This window comes from Macaca mulatta, chromosome 14 (genome assembly GCF_049350105.2).
Source record: "Macaca mulatta isolate MMU2019108-1 chromosome 14, T2T-MMU8v2.0, whole genome shotgun sequence".
NCBI classification, from domain to species: Eukaryota; Metazoa; Chordata; class Mammalia; order Primates; family Cercopithecidae; genus Macaca; species Macaca mulatta.
In genome coordinates, this window is record NC_133419.1 from 34,738,516 (window position 1) to 34,754,963 (window position 16,448).

Below are 16,448 nucleotides of genomic sequence, written 5' to 3' on the forward strand. Positions count from 1 at the left end.
TGTATAAACATGCGCACAGCTGATCCAGATGAAACCTGACAATGTCTTTACCAATTTTTCTTGTGACTATCCGGTGGAAGCTTGATTTGGATGCAGTTTTCTAATGCTTGAGGAAGCAGATTGAAGGGTCTTTAGAAGCTAGTCTGATTGTTCAGATCGATTTGTTGTATAAATCTTTTTTAACAAGCCAAGGCCCTCATTTGTAAAGGAAAGTTTGGATAAAATAAACAGTGGAAGGGTCTACCTTACGATTCTTGTTGTCCAACCAGATGGCAATACTGGAATACAATTGGAGTTGCATTTAGGTGGACAGTTACCACTAGGGATTCCCATTTAGAGCATGCCTTGTTGATTTGGGTGGCAACTTAGAGATACTCGGTTGGGAAGCAAGGAGAATATTGTCATTCATTTATACTACCTTGCGGTTATCTTAAACATATATATAAGTGTGAATGAGTATATGCGAGTGTGTAGATGTGTGTGTTTAGGTCACAAAAATTGTGTTGGAATAAGGCCATGGTTGAGGCAAGAATGCTTACAAACAAGGAGTTGCTGAGCAGCAATAAAATCTCTGGGCTGTTTTCATGGTCTAAAAAGTGTGGCTATTAATGGCCTGCTTCCCCATCGTTTGCACTTCTCAGTTGTTCCCTGCCATCGGTGAGGTGCAGTAGTGACTACTGTAAGGGAAGGGGAGTGGACTTCTGTCTTCTTTGTGTGGACTAAGGTTTATCATATCTCTTGGTGCCTTGGGATTCTCTTCATGGAGGAGGCTGAAGCGGAGGAGGGAGCATTTCTGCCGTGGTGTCTTACACTGGTCCTAATTCCTGCGGTGGACCCCAGGGCTTTCACTCCGCATCCCCTGCCTTCTCCTGGGTTTCTGGCTCAGCCCTGACATTATTGTAATATAGTTTTCTGTGTTTAATATTTCTTAGACCTGGTTTCCCATTGCAAGCATGGAAGAAACCCTAATGCATGAGTTTCAGAGGAGAAGGTAGCAGTCTGAACCTGCTGTGTGGCTCCATCAGCAAGTGTGAGTATTAATGTTAGAGCTGTCAGGACTTGTGAAAATGAATGGAGCCTGACGGGGGATAGACTGAGGTCAGAGACAGAGCTTGCCCTGACTGAATGTTTCCGGTGTTTTTGAAGCTGAGGCAAGTGAGTGCAAACTGTGGAGCCAAGGGGGATTTCTGGAGTATGCAGTGGGTACCAACTACGTGCCAAGCATTCTTCTAGGTGCCGGGGGTACAACAGCAAAAAGTTGGCTCTGCCTCCTCATAGCTCATAGAACCCCCTTTCCACCTCCAGGCTGGCCTCGAGCCTTCTCTACTATCAGCCCCCAGTAATTGCCAAGGAAGGAATTTAGATGAAATGTCTCCTTAGCCCATCCTGAGCCTCATAGTTCTTCCATGCTCCTAGCAGTTGGTATGAATTTTTCCTTTCATCCTCCTGCAGAATTTTCTGCTTGGCCAGTTTTCAAGCCCAGGTTATTCTTGTTCATTCCTCAGTGAAATAGAGAGGCTTCAAGAGTTTTAACATTTTCCCTGTTCCTGCTGGAGTTACAATATTAAACATATAATCATACTTTTAAATAGGAAAAATTTCCTCCTTCTGTTGCCTTGGGTATAACGAAGTCACTTTATATCACTGGCATTAGGGAACAGTGTTTTAAAACAGGCCCCTGACACTGCCCCATTGCAGGCAGATTTCAGAAATGTGTTCAAATTGTTATGTATCTCATGTTTAGAAACAGTCCTGTGATAACAGATCTGACTATATATTTGTTTGATTCTTTTAGATCCCAACAACTTAGCTTTTTTTTTTTTCCTAGCACATTGCCAAGGGAAAGTGAGCCTGAAGGCTGTGCCTTATGAATTGGATTTTCCTGGGCACCTGGGAGCCATAGCAAGTTCCTCTTCTGTCCTGTCACCTCTGTTGTTTTTCTTCCTGCTATAGAATGAGCTTTACTGACTGTGAGTGTTATGCCACAGACATTTTTGGTTTTGGTTTCCTTATATATTTTAAAAACCTATAATTTGGAAGAATAGAGGGGAGAGGGCATAGGGATTGGCAGTCTTAAAATAGCTCAGCTTTATGGATCTAGGTTTTTTTTTATACAGGAAAACAATAAGCCATGTTTGCTTTTGGAGGCTCTCTTTCACAAATAACTACTGCTGAATGCTGGGGTTTTTCTCTTGGTTTCAGCAGGAGTAAATAGTAGATAGTGATCAATTAGCCTTGCCGACCAGATCTCTGATTTAAAAAAGAAGGGTGTGGAGAAAGGATATTTGGTGTTAACCATGACCTGATGAACCATTGCGGTTGCCCCTGTTTTCCATATTCCCTGTTCATGAGGAATGAAGAGTATGGGTCAAGAGTTCTCTTCTAACAGTTGGCAGGCTGTATTAGCCTGTTCTCATGCTGTTACTAAAGATACACCTGAGACTGGGTAATTTATAAAGGAGAGAGGTTTAATTGACTCATAGTTCAGCAAAGCTGGGTACGCCTTAGGAAACTTACAATCATGGCAGAAGGGGAAGCCAACACGTCCTTCTTCACATGGTGGCAGCAAGCAGAAGTGCTGAGCAAAAGGAGTTAAAACCCCTTATAAAACCATCAGATCTCGTGAGAATTTACTATCATGAGAACAGCATGAGGATAACCACCCCCATGATTCAATTACCTCCCACCAGATCCTTCCCACAACATGTGGGGATTATGGGAACTACAATTCATGATGAGATTTGGATGGGGACACTGCCAAACCATATCACAGGCAGATTCCTGGGAAAAATGAATGTTCTGGAATTGACCTTGGATTTTGGTTTGACCTAAACTTGAGTTTTCTAGAGGTATTCATTCTATAAGGATTTATAGCAGAAAACCTGAATGCAGTTGTATGATACTTATTTTTGAGGAACATTAACTTGTATTGAGGGAGAGGGGCAAGCGAGGAAATCATGTTTGGCTAGAGCAGTGCTTATATATGTTTATTTTAAAATGCTGATGCACATGTGCCCCCAGTCCTCATTGTTCTCCGTTATCTTCCACCTAGTTCAGCTCAATTCACATTGTTTGTTTACCTCCCTAATCCATGTAGGTGTTTGAATTTATTACCTCAGACCTCCATTCTCCTATCAAAGTCTCATCCTAATCCTCATAATTGTAGCCAACAAGTTTTAGATTCTGGGACCTCACATAAAGTTGGCCTTCTCTTCATTTGGTAGGCTCCCACATTCTCCTGGGAGCCTGTAGGTAAGAAATTACACCACCAGCTGCAGTAGCACTCGGGGAATGTTTTAATCGAGCGAGGATGTGTTTTAATTGTCGTAGTGTGAGGCTGACACTGCCTCATGTCCCATACAGGAGAATTCTATGATATAGCCAGGGAAGCATCTAGAATGGAGAGTTCTGTTTCATGGGTACAAACAAAAAGGGCTGTAAGTGCCTAATATTAGATAAAAGATTACTGTAGATGGAGAATGGTATGAGGAGGATTTATGTACCAGGCCTTAAGTCAAACTTTATCAAGTTGTCACATATTTGGGGTCATCTGAAAACTACTGGTCTGGGAGCCAAAGAGCTAGATTCTGGCCCTACTTGTGGCCTGTGACTGTGCTTAGTAAGTGGCAGCACCTCTCTGGCACTCAGTTTCTTCATCCATAAAATGGAAGTGCATGAATCAGTGGCTTCCTCTTAATTTTTTTAAGCCAGGGTTAACTTTCTTTGAATGATGACATCTTTCCCCAGATGGTAAAATCAAGGAAAGCATAGCTGCTCTGGTGGACCTCAGAGAAAGTCGTTCCCCTCTGCCCTTCTCCATCCCTGGGGAGGCTTCACGGAGCACAACTTCAAACCACCAGATTGTCTTGGAGGACACGTGCTGTGATTCATCGAAGCCATTATAAGTGCCATGTTAAATGTCCAGAGTTTTATAAGGGAGTTATGCTGACTTTGACATAAGTTGCTATGTGTTTAACATTGTTATAGAGTTCATCAGACATGTGCATAGCTGGAGATCTTAAATTTTTAATCTATTCCTTGCTACATGCTCATAGAGGAATACCCCCACCTGATTCTAAGAAGAAGTTTTGGATATTCTGCATGAGTAGTCCCTCTTTGAGAGAAACAGTCTGGAAGCTATCACAGGTTATACTAATCATTCATGAATGAGAGGCCACTCTGGGCACATTTTTTGGTATTTGAGAAATACTGGAAGAGAGAGATATCTGGATAAGAGAAGGAGGCAAGAAGTTGAGTGTTAAGGGAATACATTGTGCGAGGGAATACATTTTGATTATCTCAAAAGAGATGCTGTGTTTGCACTGTGTGCAGGTTGGAGGCCTCATAGGCCCACTGACCTTCACTTTTAGATCCAAATGCTTATTGGCCCTAATAACACTTTCGTTAGTTTGAAAGACATGTTGGAACATGCCAGTTTCTGCCATGAGAAAAATCAAAATGTTCTTTTTCATCTTCAGATGCTTTGCTTTGAGAGTAGTGATGTTGTGCCTGGTATCAGGGAGTGGTTCAATTTGTGGATAAACCAGTGATTAATTAATGGGGATTGGGAAAGATGGGCATGACAATAACATAACAACACAGCTAATGTCTATTGAATGAATATAAAGTGTCAGAAACTGTGCAGGTTCTTTATATGCAGGATCTTGTTTAATCCTCACCAAACTTTAGAATCAGTATTTTATTTTTACCCTATTTATATTTGAGAAAACTGTAGTTTAAAAAGAGTGGAGATTAGGCGGCTAGACTGGAAGACTGGATGTTGGGGAGAAGGAACAGGACACTTCATGTGGGCTTAAAGTTGGAAGAAACTGTAACACTGGCTTAAACCTTGCCATAGCCTAAGATGACAACCCAAGTTCCTAGAATTCTATGGAAGTTCCCAGGAAATCTTGTGGAGATTCATAACGTTCCTTCACTTACTCAGCAAATCTGAGTTGTGTGTCTGCCATTTTGAAGATCTGGGACTAGGTACTTTGGGTCAGTAAGGAACTACAAGCCATGATCCGTGTCTTCAAGTCTATGGGGAGACAAGTCACGTGCAAAAGCAAAACTCAAAAAAGGAGTAGTAATAGTGAACATGCACTGACGGTTTACTCTGCACCATGCATGTGCTTTTGAGGCTATATTTCATTTTATCTTTGCCAAAACTCATGAGGTAGGTGTTATTATCCCCATTTTGCTAGTGCACTTTAGAGAACATAAGGAATCTCCAAGGTCATACAGCTAACATATGGCAGAGACTACAGAGTCCCCATTCTTATCCCCATGTTGCCTCCATAGTTTAAATTGTAATAGTTTTAAAATCGAATCATTAGGAATAGAAATGGGAGAAGCACAGTAAGCAACTATTAAATACTGCCCTTAGAAGTAAAGATGAAGAAGGAGAGTGTCATGGAATAAGTATGCAGATGAGATAGGATGCAAAGGAAGCTGAGGAAGAAGAAGAGAGAGGAGAAGAAATATCAGAGAGGGAGGAGGATAACTTGGAGAGTGCCACAGCAGTAATCCAGGGAACGGATCACACCACTGTAGTGTGCTCAACAGAGGTCAGAATTCAGAAAAAGCCTTGGCTTTGGCCATTAGGAAGTTATTAGTCACATTCCGAGGAAGCTTTTGGAAGGAGAGTAGAAGCAGAAGCCAGATTGCATTGAGTAACTTTTGAGTAACCATTTGGCTATACATTGTTAAATCTATTAATATAGTGGCCCATCAGGCAAAACAAATGTGGTAAGTGGGCTGTATGAGAAGAAATCAGAGTGAGGAGGTCTGTTGGCAGACTGGAGATCAGTTTTGCCTGATCTTTTGATTTTCCACAAGAAGCTGGAAGTGCAGAAACTTTTGGGTGATATTTTCCGAGTTCTAGATGTTAGTTATGTACAAAAACAAAACAAAATAAAAAACAAAACAAACAAACAAAACCTCAGTCGAGGGCTAGCCATAACACATCTGAGGGCTGAATTGGTCCTACCAGCAGCAAGCTTATGGAATCCTCTTTTTAGAAGTTTAGAAGTGAAATGAGGAAGCATCTCAAAGAAGCAAAAAGGTCAAAGAATGTTTAAGATCATGTTTGAGGCATGTATGTGTGTGTGTATGTGTCAAGGATTGTTTGTTTTTGTTTTCTTGGAGTGGGTAAATATAAACTCACTAATGAGGATTCAATGTATAAATAGAGAGAGACCCAAAATATCAAAGAGAGGAGATGCCTGGAAAAGGAAGGTGCTTGTGGGAGTGGGAGGAATCTGATTAAGGGGCCAGTTTGCAAATTGAACATCCCTACTATGAGAATCTAAAATCCGAAGTGTTCCAAAATCTGAAACCTTTTGAGCACAGACATGACACTCAGTGAAAATGTTCACCGGAGCATTTCAGATTTTGGATTTTTGGATTTGGGATGTTCAATCAGTATGACACAAATATTCCAAAATCTGAAAAAATCCAAAATCCTAAGTGCTTCTGGTCTCAAGCATTTCAGATAAAGGATGCTCAACCTCTGTTAGAAATATGAGAAGGTGCAAACAGATGGAGTGATGGGAAAGTGAAAAGGCAGAAGTGAAGAGAAACTTCCTCCTTCTTTACACATGTGGTTAGAGGATATTTTGCATGTCTTGAAAGGGGCTCGGTTGGAGCCTGGGAGCTAGAGAGGAACCTGGACACATTTTGTGATGGCTGCTTTGGGGAGGTAGTGGCTAGAGCGTGGGGCACTTAGAACTGTCAAGTAACGGTGAGGACCCAGTTGACTTTCAGTTCATGAGTATCTACTTATGTGACACCACTGAGTATCTACTTATGTGACACAGAATAGATAAAACTCAAATAACTGCCTTTATGAGTTTATGGTCTCACTTACATTCTGTAGCTCTAACCTGAGCTGATGAGCAAGTTTTCCACATTTCATTAATTAGCTTGCTACCATAGTCACTTTGTTGTACCTGTAAGTTACCCCTATTTGCTCAGTAATTTTCTTGAAATTACCTCTTATTTTACATATAAAGATAGAAAAAAGGAAGCTATATATCATTACTTACACTTTTATATTGTATTCGTCCAAACAATGCATTCTTAAAAGTTGTTTTAAAATACAAAACTGTTTGACATTTTGTCAAAGGTTCTTTTCCATTTCATCTAAAATAATCTTGTGTACCATTAGTAGAACATATACCATGCCTTAGGAACGATGAAACTGGTTGGTTGGTAGGGTTCTTTTTTTTTGTTTCTTTGTTTGTTTTTCTGAGATGAGTTTTGCTCTTGTCACCCAGGCTGGAGTGCAATGGTGCAATCTCGACTCATAGCAGCCTCTACCTCCAGGGTTCAAGTAATTCTTCTGCTACCACGCCCAGCTAATTTTTATATTTTTAGTAGAGATGGGGTTTCACCACGTTGACCAGGCTGATTTCAAACTCCTGACCTCAGGTGATCTGCCTGTCTCGACCCCCCAAAGTGCTGGGATTACAGGTGTGAGCCACCATGCCCAGCCGGTAGAGTTCTTTGGGTCATTCAGAGCAAGAATTTTTTTTTTTTTAATGTTAGAGTATATATATGGCCTTGTTTTTTTTTTTTTGTACAAGCAGGTCAGCTTAGCTGGCATGATGTGAATAAAATGGAAAAAGGCAGGCACCTCTTTGCCTGACAATTTTAAAGTGTTGCTATTTGAATACCAAGAAGTTTGAAGCTGGACTGCAGAGCCTTCCAAATTAATCTAGTCTGGAAAAAAAAAGAAAACCCACGAAAATGCCATCAAGTAACAGGAGATTTGTCAGCTGCCCTGTTTACACTTTTCATATAAAACATAAAGGTTGGCAGATTATAGATGAAAGGTCAGTTCAGCAAAAAAGAAAATATGTCAGACAATCTCATAACATCGGTAACAGAGGATGGAAGTTGGAAGCTACTATTGGATTCTCAGAAAGAGATGAGTTTGTTGGTGATGTGTAAATATCATCACCTTTTCTGTGGCTCTTCATTTTGGTGGCTACCTTTTTATACTGAGTCTCCAAAATTTGATTTAAAAGACACCAAAGATACTTGTCTTCCTGAGAAAGATTTACTTTGCAGCAGCTTTACTTAAAAAGGAAAAAAAAAAAGAAAGAAAGAAAAACCCAGTCTGAAGGGGGAAAATATACTTCCTTTGCCATAGTGGCTAGTCTCACCCATGCTGTCCCTGAACCCAAGCCCTAAAACGAGGATAAATTGAGAAACCCAGGCTTCCTCAGGAGCGGCGGCACATAATTAAAGGGTTTACAGTGAGTCCATCTATGTGAATGATTAAAGGGGAACTGGGCAACTACAGTGTGATTTGTACAGGTAAAATCTTTTGCTCCAAGAATCACACAGTAAGGACCTGCCTTGGAAGAGATTGCTATCTGGGAAAACAACTTAGCCTGTTCCAGCTTTGGGAGCACAGGTGATTTGGGGTGGGGAGCAGTATTAGGCTCATAGGGTCACAGAGCCATGATATTAGAGTTGTAGGGCCTCTCACAAATGTCCAGCATGTGCAGTACTGGGAATTTGTGGCCCTATTAACACATCTTTCATCTTCACTTGAAGTTCAGGAATTGTGCAAAATACCACCATTCTATCCAAGCAACATGCTATGTACATCATACTCTTAATTACCAAAATGTGCATTTGAGGGAGGCTTCCTATTCTTTTCTGAATTCTTCATCATAACCTTGCAAATAACTGAGGCCAAAGACATGACATACAGCACTGTGGGCTAGTAGTCAAAGATATCCATTGCTGCTTGGCCTCAGCGTTTCTGGTTTCTTCTCTCTGCAGTGTTGTTTTCTATCAGACTGCTTTCATCTCTCTCAAGCCTCCCCATTATTGCCCAAGCTATATAAGCAATTTTATTATTGTCAGAAATCTAACAATTAATAGCTAAAGAAAAGGCAGTAATTTTACAAAACATGATCTGACAGTCTTGAAAACTGCTTCAATATTAGCAAATATGTTTGTGATGTGCTGCTGAGACTGTGTGGACTTCACAATGTAATCTTTACAGTTTGAATTGCTGAAATCCAAGTGGACTGACGACAGAACTTGCTCCCATCACCTGCCCCACAAAATTCTCTTCACCACTAAGCTTCCTTAATGAAATCATTGAGACTCTGGCTTGCTGGTAAGGACCAGTTCTTACAAGTGTATCCAATTTCCTGCTAGTGGTAACTTTAATTCTTCCTGGAATAGCAGGAAACATTAATTTTGCATCAGATCCATAGGTCTCAGAAAGCTGGAATTATAGGTGCCATTGTCCCACTCTTTTTTTCCTCCAAAATAAAATAAGCAGGAGATGAACAGTGAGGCTTGAGGGATGGGTAGTGACAGCGTAAAGAAAAGAACATTAATTTCAGGTGGGGACAGCTGCCCGGCACTCTCTCCCTTTGGATTTTGGTTCTTAGAGCATCACGGTGAGTTATTAATATGTATGACCCGTACTTTATTCAAACATTATAAATCTATGCAGAAGTCTGGTGTTTGGGTTTTCCTTTATAGCTTTCATTCTTCTTCCCAGAATTATCTCATTTTGATCGGGAAACTTTTGCATAAAAAGCACACACCGAGAACTCACATTTCCATACCATAAATATTAAAAGTGGGTTAAGCTTTGCAGTTTCTTCTCCCATCCCAATGGGAGGAAAGTTAGCCTTCTAATCAGGGGGCCCTTCCTAATGTTCTTTTTATTCACAACCCAAAAGGTAAACTTAAAATTAGGATTGAAATATGAAATTGTACTGTGTGGTTCCTTTCTTGTATGTCAGTTATGGAATGTTTGACTACGCCATGTCTTGTCTGACGGATATACTAAAAACCTAGTGGTTATCTGAGTTGTTAAGAATAGTTGGTTAGATTATGTTTTGAGAACCAAACTAGGTCCAGACCTTCTCTTAAGGATCGTGATTAATGTGCTTTTTACTGGATAAATATAAAGTATGGATTCACTACCCTGTGGACTCATCACAATGAATACGTAGCATACAGAAGAGGGAAATGGAACTAGAAAATTTAATGTCTTTTTAGCAACGTTGTAGCTACTTAGCAGCTTCCTATCTCCTGTTATTGTCATTTTTGTTAGCATAAAGGACTAATCATAAATTCCAGTTCACATGGAAATGTAAAGGAATGTGTGCGCTATTTCATTTGGGTGAGCTGTCTGCTAATCACATAGTCTCGCCTGTTGTACTTTTGATGGGAAATGAACGTGCTAATTGGTGCTCTTTTTTCTTATTTCAGGAAACCTGCCATATGAATATAAAATAGTGATTGCTGGGAATCATGAACTGACATTTGATAAGGAATTCATGGCAGACCTTGTTAAACAGGACTACTACCGTTTCCCCTCTGTGTCCAAATTGAAACCAGAGGACTTTGACAATGTTCAGTCCCTCCTGACAAACAGTATTTACTTACAAGATTCGGAGGTAACAGTGAAGGGATTCAGGATATACGGTGCACCTTGGTAAGTGATGATTCAAACAGTTTTCCACATTGCTTTTTAGCTCAGTACCGAAAAATCATGGCTCAGACTTAGATGCTTTAAATGAAAATGATTAGGATGGAAGGAAACCTTATTGCTGTATTTCCAACAAAATACATTCTGTACTGCTACAAAATGCAACACTTGTTTTCATTGTGATAGAGATCCCTTTAGGTAAGATCAATGGGAGTTAAGGCTTTTCTAGATATATACAGTCATCCCTCCCTCAGTATCCATTGGGAATTGGCCCAGGACCTCCCGCTGATAACAAAATTCCAGTATGCTCAAGTCTATGTAAAATGGTATAGTATTTGCATGCAACCTATGCACATCCTCGTGTATACTTTAAATCGTCTCTAGATTGCTTATATTACCTAATACAATGTAAATATGATATAAATCATTGTTAATACTTCATGGTTTAAGGAACAATGACAGAAAAAATATCTAGCATAGATGTAATCCTTTTTCCAATATTTTCTTTCTTTTTTTCGAGATGGAGTATCTCTCTGTCAGTGAGGCTGGAATGCAGTGGTGTGATTTCAGCTCACTGCAACCTCTGCCTCCCGGGTTCAAGTGATTCTCCTGCCTCAGCCTCCGAAGTAGCTGGGATTACAGGCACATGCCACTGCACCCGGCTAATTTTTATATTTTTAGTAGAGACAGGGTTTCACCATGTTGGCCAACCTGGTCTTGAACTCCTGACCTCAGGTGATTGGCTCGCCTCGGCCTCCCAAAGTGCTGGGATTACAGACATAAGCCACCGCTCCCGGCCCTTTTTCTAATATTTTCTATCCTTGGTTGGTTAAGTCCCTGGATGTGGAACCGCTGATTATGGAGGGCTGGCTGTATATGTTTATGCTACTGGGGCTGGGTGTATGTCTGTGTGACACAAAAGGATTTGAGAGGAGGTCGCCATGCTACCCTTCACACAGACTCAGCTACTCTGAACATTCCATCAGATTTAGGTAACTCATTTCCCTCTCATTTTGTACTGGAAGCCGTCATAAAATATCCTGCTTAGATTAGGGTTTCTCAAATCTCTCTACACGTCAGAATTACCGTCTCTGTAGAAATATAGATTTTGAAGCCCTACCTACAGAGACTCTGATTGTCCTTCCTGAGATGAAGCTTAGCAGTTTCTATTTTTTAAAGTTCCGTGGGCAAGACTGATGCACAGGTGGTTTGAAAGTTACTGGTTGAGAAATGGCGCTAGAATTCTCAGAACTAAGCTCTGGAAAACTTGAAACAGGTACATATCCTTGGAAGCCAGACAAGAAGCATGTCAATCTTGACTCTATCAGTTGACAGTTGTCAGGTTTTAAAGGAGTTACTTCACAGTGTCTGAGCCTCAGTTTTCATATCTCTAAGATGGTGAAGATGATATCTATTTTAGAGGGTTATGTTGAGGATAAAATAGGTAAAGTTTGCAGTGGACTTTAGAGAATATCGGATAGTTTGCTTAGGATATCAATTATAATTTTTCTGGCCTTAGGCTCTCCCACTAAGTATTTATGTCAACTTAGGCAAGTCATTTAGGCCCTAGAGCAAGTTTTTTTGTTTTTTTTAATCTTTAAAGTGAGAATGTTAGACTAAATGATTGTCAATCATTCAGGTTCTAGGACTTTTTTTTTTTTGAGGATGTATGTAGAGCAAAACTAACCTGTGTGTGTGTATATAGAGCAGAAGAACTCACCTTTACTCACTCAATACAGAAAGTACCCCAGTCCTTCACTAGTTGTGGATAGGACTGGAAACAGACAAGCAGACTGAATTCAGATTGGCCACTTTACTTGACAGTTTGGCTTGTCCTCTGTAAGTTAAAAGGTTGAGATATTTTCTATAATTTTTTTTCTAGCTATACGAGTTGGTATCCAGAAGGACTGATGAATGGGTACAGGAAGTACATCTCTGTTTAAAATCAACCCTGACAATGATTTTGAACTCTTAATTAAGTACTTCCTATATGCCAGGCATTGTCCTACGTTTTTTGTATATGTGTTGTTTCATTTAATCCTCAAAATACCTTTAGGAGATGGGCACTATTCTGATTCTCATTTGGCAGATAAGAAAATCCAGATGCAGAAAAGTTAAGTAATTGCTCAAGAATCGCCACAGATAATAAGAGGTATGATTTGAACCTGGCGAGTCTGATTCCAGGGTATACAGCATGACTGAGGGATGGCAGGGTTGGGGATGTGGTAATTGGTGGTTATAATCTGCAGATCCAGTTTATACCTAGCTTTAGTAAGGTACGTCAATTTATTTTTTTAATGTGTGAGAACGTGGTAAAGGGCAAGAGAATAAACAGCAGAAACCAGTGCTGTCAAACTGTAATCTGGGGTCGTGTAGGATATTGATATTAGCATTTCTGGGTAAAGGGCAGGAGAGAGAGCATTTCCAGCTTCACAGCCCAGTTCTTAATGTCAGTGAAGTAGTTGAGGAATGACCTCTGATCGGCAGAGATGCTCTACATGCAAGTTAAGATCATTGTTTAAAAATAATTTAAGATTACTTTTGAAAAATCCTTAAAAGGTACAGGACATTTAAGGCTATTCCTGAGCAAGCAGGATGTTCAGAGGTCCCTGGATTGATAGTTGCTGAAATGATGACAGCAACAAACTTCCTCCATTATCTGAGCTGATTCAAATCTATTTAGGACAGGGTTCAGCTAAACCAGATTATAGCTGTGATGAATGAGGGAATGATTTTGGTCCTCAGGCAGATCTTGCAGCATCTCAAGAAATTGAACAAACTGACTAATTCAGATATGTGATGTGACAGGGCATGATCTGTTTTTGGTGGTGGTGCAAACTGCAGACAAAGTTTATATCTGAACTGGATTAATATCGTTTAAAATGTTTTAATTTTAATACTGGCAAGGGTAGAAAAGTCAAGAAAATAAGCACTAATCAGTCTTCTGAAATGTTCTCCTAAAGCTGTCATTAGACTTAATGTCTGTTGAGATTTCCACAAAGCTTCAACCATTTCCTATTGAGCATCTCTTTACAATAAGGGAGATCTTTAAATGGTTTTTGCCCCATCCATTAGAATTGTTGATACTTTGTATTTTGACCAAGAATACAGAGGCTGACAAAAAGGATATTTCAGTTTCATCATCTGTTTTTGGGAGGCCTCAGTAGTTTGGATCTCACTGTGAAGATATTTCGTCAAAATTAACATTCCCAGAACTACTGATAATCTGAACACTGATTTAGAAATGTCTGCATTAGCATTTCTGTGCTAGGGAGGAGAGTATTTGCCATCTCTATCACTTATTCAGTGGGACTTTGGTGAGTTTCTTAACATCTGCCTGCCTCTGTTCCTTCTTTAAAATGGGATAAAACATTATGGTTTCATGGTTGTTATGAAGATAGAATTAATGCATCCACAGCACACAGAAGACTTTTTAGCATGGAGTAAGCAGTTGATAAGTGTTAGCTATTACTACTAATAGTGGTGTGTTAGTGTTTCCAAACTATACCTCTGTCAGCCTTCATAAGGAGTGAGATTGGATAAGTTTTAGCCCTATTATTTAGTCAACCCTACTCATTGGGTGACACTAGGCAAGTCACTTAACTTTTTCATTTAGTTGTAAAACATGAGGAATGAGGTCTTCTCTAATTTCTCTCATATGCCACCCACTTAAATGGTCATCAAAGTAAGAATTTTCAAAAAAATACATATTTGCGAGCATGCTTGAATTACTTCAATGTCTTGTACAATTTTTAACATCTTTTACTATTAAGAATTTGCCTGGTGGCTCACGCCTGTAATCCCAGGCACTTTGGGAGGCCGAGGTGGGCGGATCACGAATTCAGGAGATCTAGACCATCCTGGCTAACATGGTGAAACCCCATCTCTACTGAAAAAATAGAAAAAATTAGTCAGGCATGGTGGCGGGCGCCTGTAGTCCCAGCTACTCGGGAGGCTGAGGCAGGAGAATGGCGTGAACCCAGGAGGCAGAGCTTGCAGTGAGCCGAGATCGCGCCACTGCACTCCAGCCTGGGAGTTCACACCTATAATCCCAGCACTTTGGGAGGCCGAGGCGGGCAGATCAGAAGGTCAGGAGATCGAGACTATCCTGGCTAACACGGTGTAACTCCGTCTTTGCTAAAAATACAAAAAATTAGCCGGGCGTGGTAACGGGCGCTTGTAGTCCCAGCTGCTTGGGAGGCTAAGGCAGGAGAATGGCATGAACCCGGGAGGTGGAGCTTGCAGTGAGCCGAGATTGGGCCACTGCACTCCAGCATGGGGGACAAAGCGAGACTCCGTCTCAACAACAACAACAACAACAACAAAAAGAATTTGCCTCAAAGCAATGTTTGGGAGAACTTATACCATAGGTTCTTACCCACTTTTCTCCCTTCAGAAATTAAATTTTTTCCATCTCTGGGATTTACACATAGGTGAGTCCTTGCTTAGTAACCCAGCAGATATTTCAATCGAAAATAATGTAAATTGATGCTCTGATTTCCCTGTTTTTACAGTGACTTTTTTGGAGGAAATATTCAGTTCTGCATTGCTGATAGCACTAGTGGTTTCAAAACTAGAAATCAAAATAAGAACCCTGATATTAAGGATTCACAGGTTTCTCAAAAGTAATTGCCATCAGCCTAGGAAAATAGCTGTAATTCGTGTATTTAGAAAATATGGGTTGTGACCTGGTCTAGCTACAGAAAAAGAATATTAGTCTGTATTCGTTACACGTTCATAACTTGCAACCCAGCTGAAAGCTACCTCAAGACTAGAGAGAATTAAAGTAGCGTTTTCTAATTTACAGTTTAACAGGAACTGGTACGTAGAAAATAACTTACAACACACCAGAGCATTCATATATGTCTGCAACCGTAATGTTCTGTAGTGCTTACTAGATCCCCAAGGAAGAGGCTTTGAATGTGGTTTGATGGGTCTGGGAAAATTCAGTGGCCTAAACTGAAGATGTTGTAAGTGGGATGCCAGATCTGAAAGGAAAGAGGCTCCCTCAGATGGGAGGGCAAGAGTCGATGGATTATCTGGGCGCACCCTTACCTCAGGAGGCCTTAAGGCAGGTTTTATGGCATCTGTATATATTCCTTCACCATCTCATTCTTCCAAGAATCTGGAATAAAGGCATCAGGCATCTTTTTAACAGTTCAGCCACAGATTTGCTTCACTTCTGCTATTGTCATTATTTTCTCATTCTTTTTCGGAGTGCAGGAGAAGAAGGTTTTGTGTTGTCAGGCAGGTGGGTCAGCCTCATACTTACTTCATACTATGGGAGAGCTTGTGGATTGCTTGCATACCTAAAATTGATTCTCTGCCACCAGTGGTGCCCAATTTTGTCTTTGTGACTCACTCTCAGCACTGTAACATCTTTCCCAAACGCTGAGTGTGGTTAGAAAGGGGACAAAATTCTAATCTGTCAAATATTAGCCACCGTGGTAACTAATGGCATGTCTGGCCAGAGTAGAGGGAAGGTAGAATTTTGAAATCATTTTTGTATTTTTGATTACTGACTCTGTAGCCAGCTTTTTAACACAAGCAGTTTGGGGTAAACTCACTCGTGGGACTTAGTTTTGATATTAAGATGCTGTGCAGGGAAAAAAAAAAAAAAATCCACATACTAATTGATCAGCAGCCAAGCTGCAGAAAGTGAAAGGTGTATATTGTGCCGACTGAAGCAGAGCAGTTGTATTGTTCAGCGAAAGCCCGCACCTTGTTCTTCTCTTGAACAGAAATACAGAGCTGGTCTCCCGTGGCTTTTAATGAATATGAGTGGGGCTTTCCGATGTCCAGGAATTTGATCTCTAGGCTGACCAAGGGGTCAGCAACAAAGAGCACATTTTTTCACGTTAGAGTGGACCCAGGTGTAATTTGTCAGATTTAGTAACTGTGGAGGAAGTGCCTTAACTTCTCCAGCAGGAAAATTAGATCAGGCCTAGGCAGTGCAATTCTAAAATGGCTGAAATAG

General features: G+C 40.5%; 1 protein-coding gene across 7 annotated transcripts in view; it reads left to right on the forward strand.

The window, feature by feature from the left end:
* Positions 1 to 16,448, forward strand: part of MPPED2 (metallophosphoesterase domain containing 2) — a 177,733-nt gene that overhangs the window by 81,370 nt on the left and 79,915 nt on the right. For all 7 annotated transcript variants that reach the window (XM_077960401.1, XM_015114514.3, XM_015114515.3 and 4 more), the window contains 1 exon segment: positions 10,252 to 10,477. In XM_077960401.1, the coding sequence (XP_077816527.1) occupies positions 10,252 to 10,477 (226 nt within the window).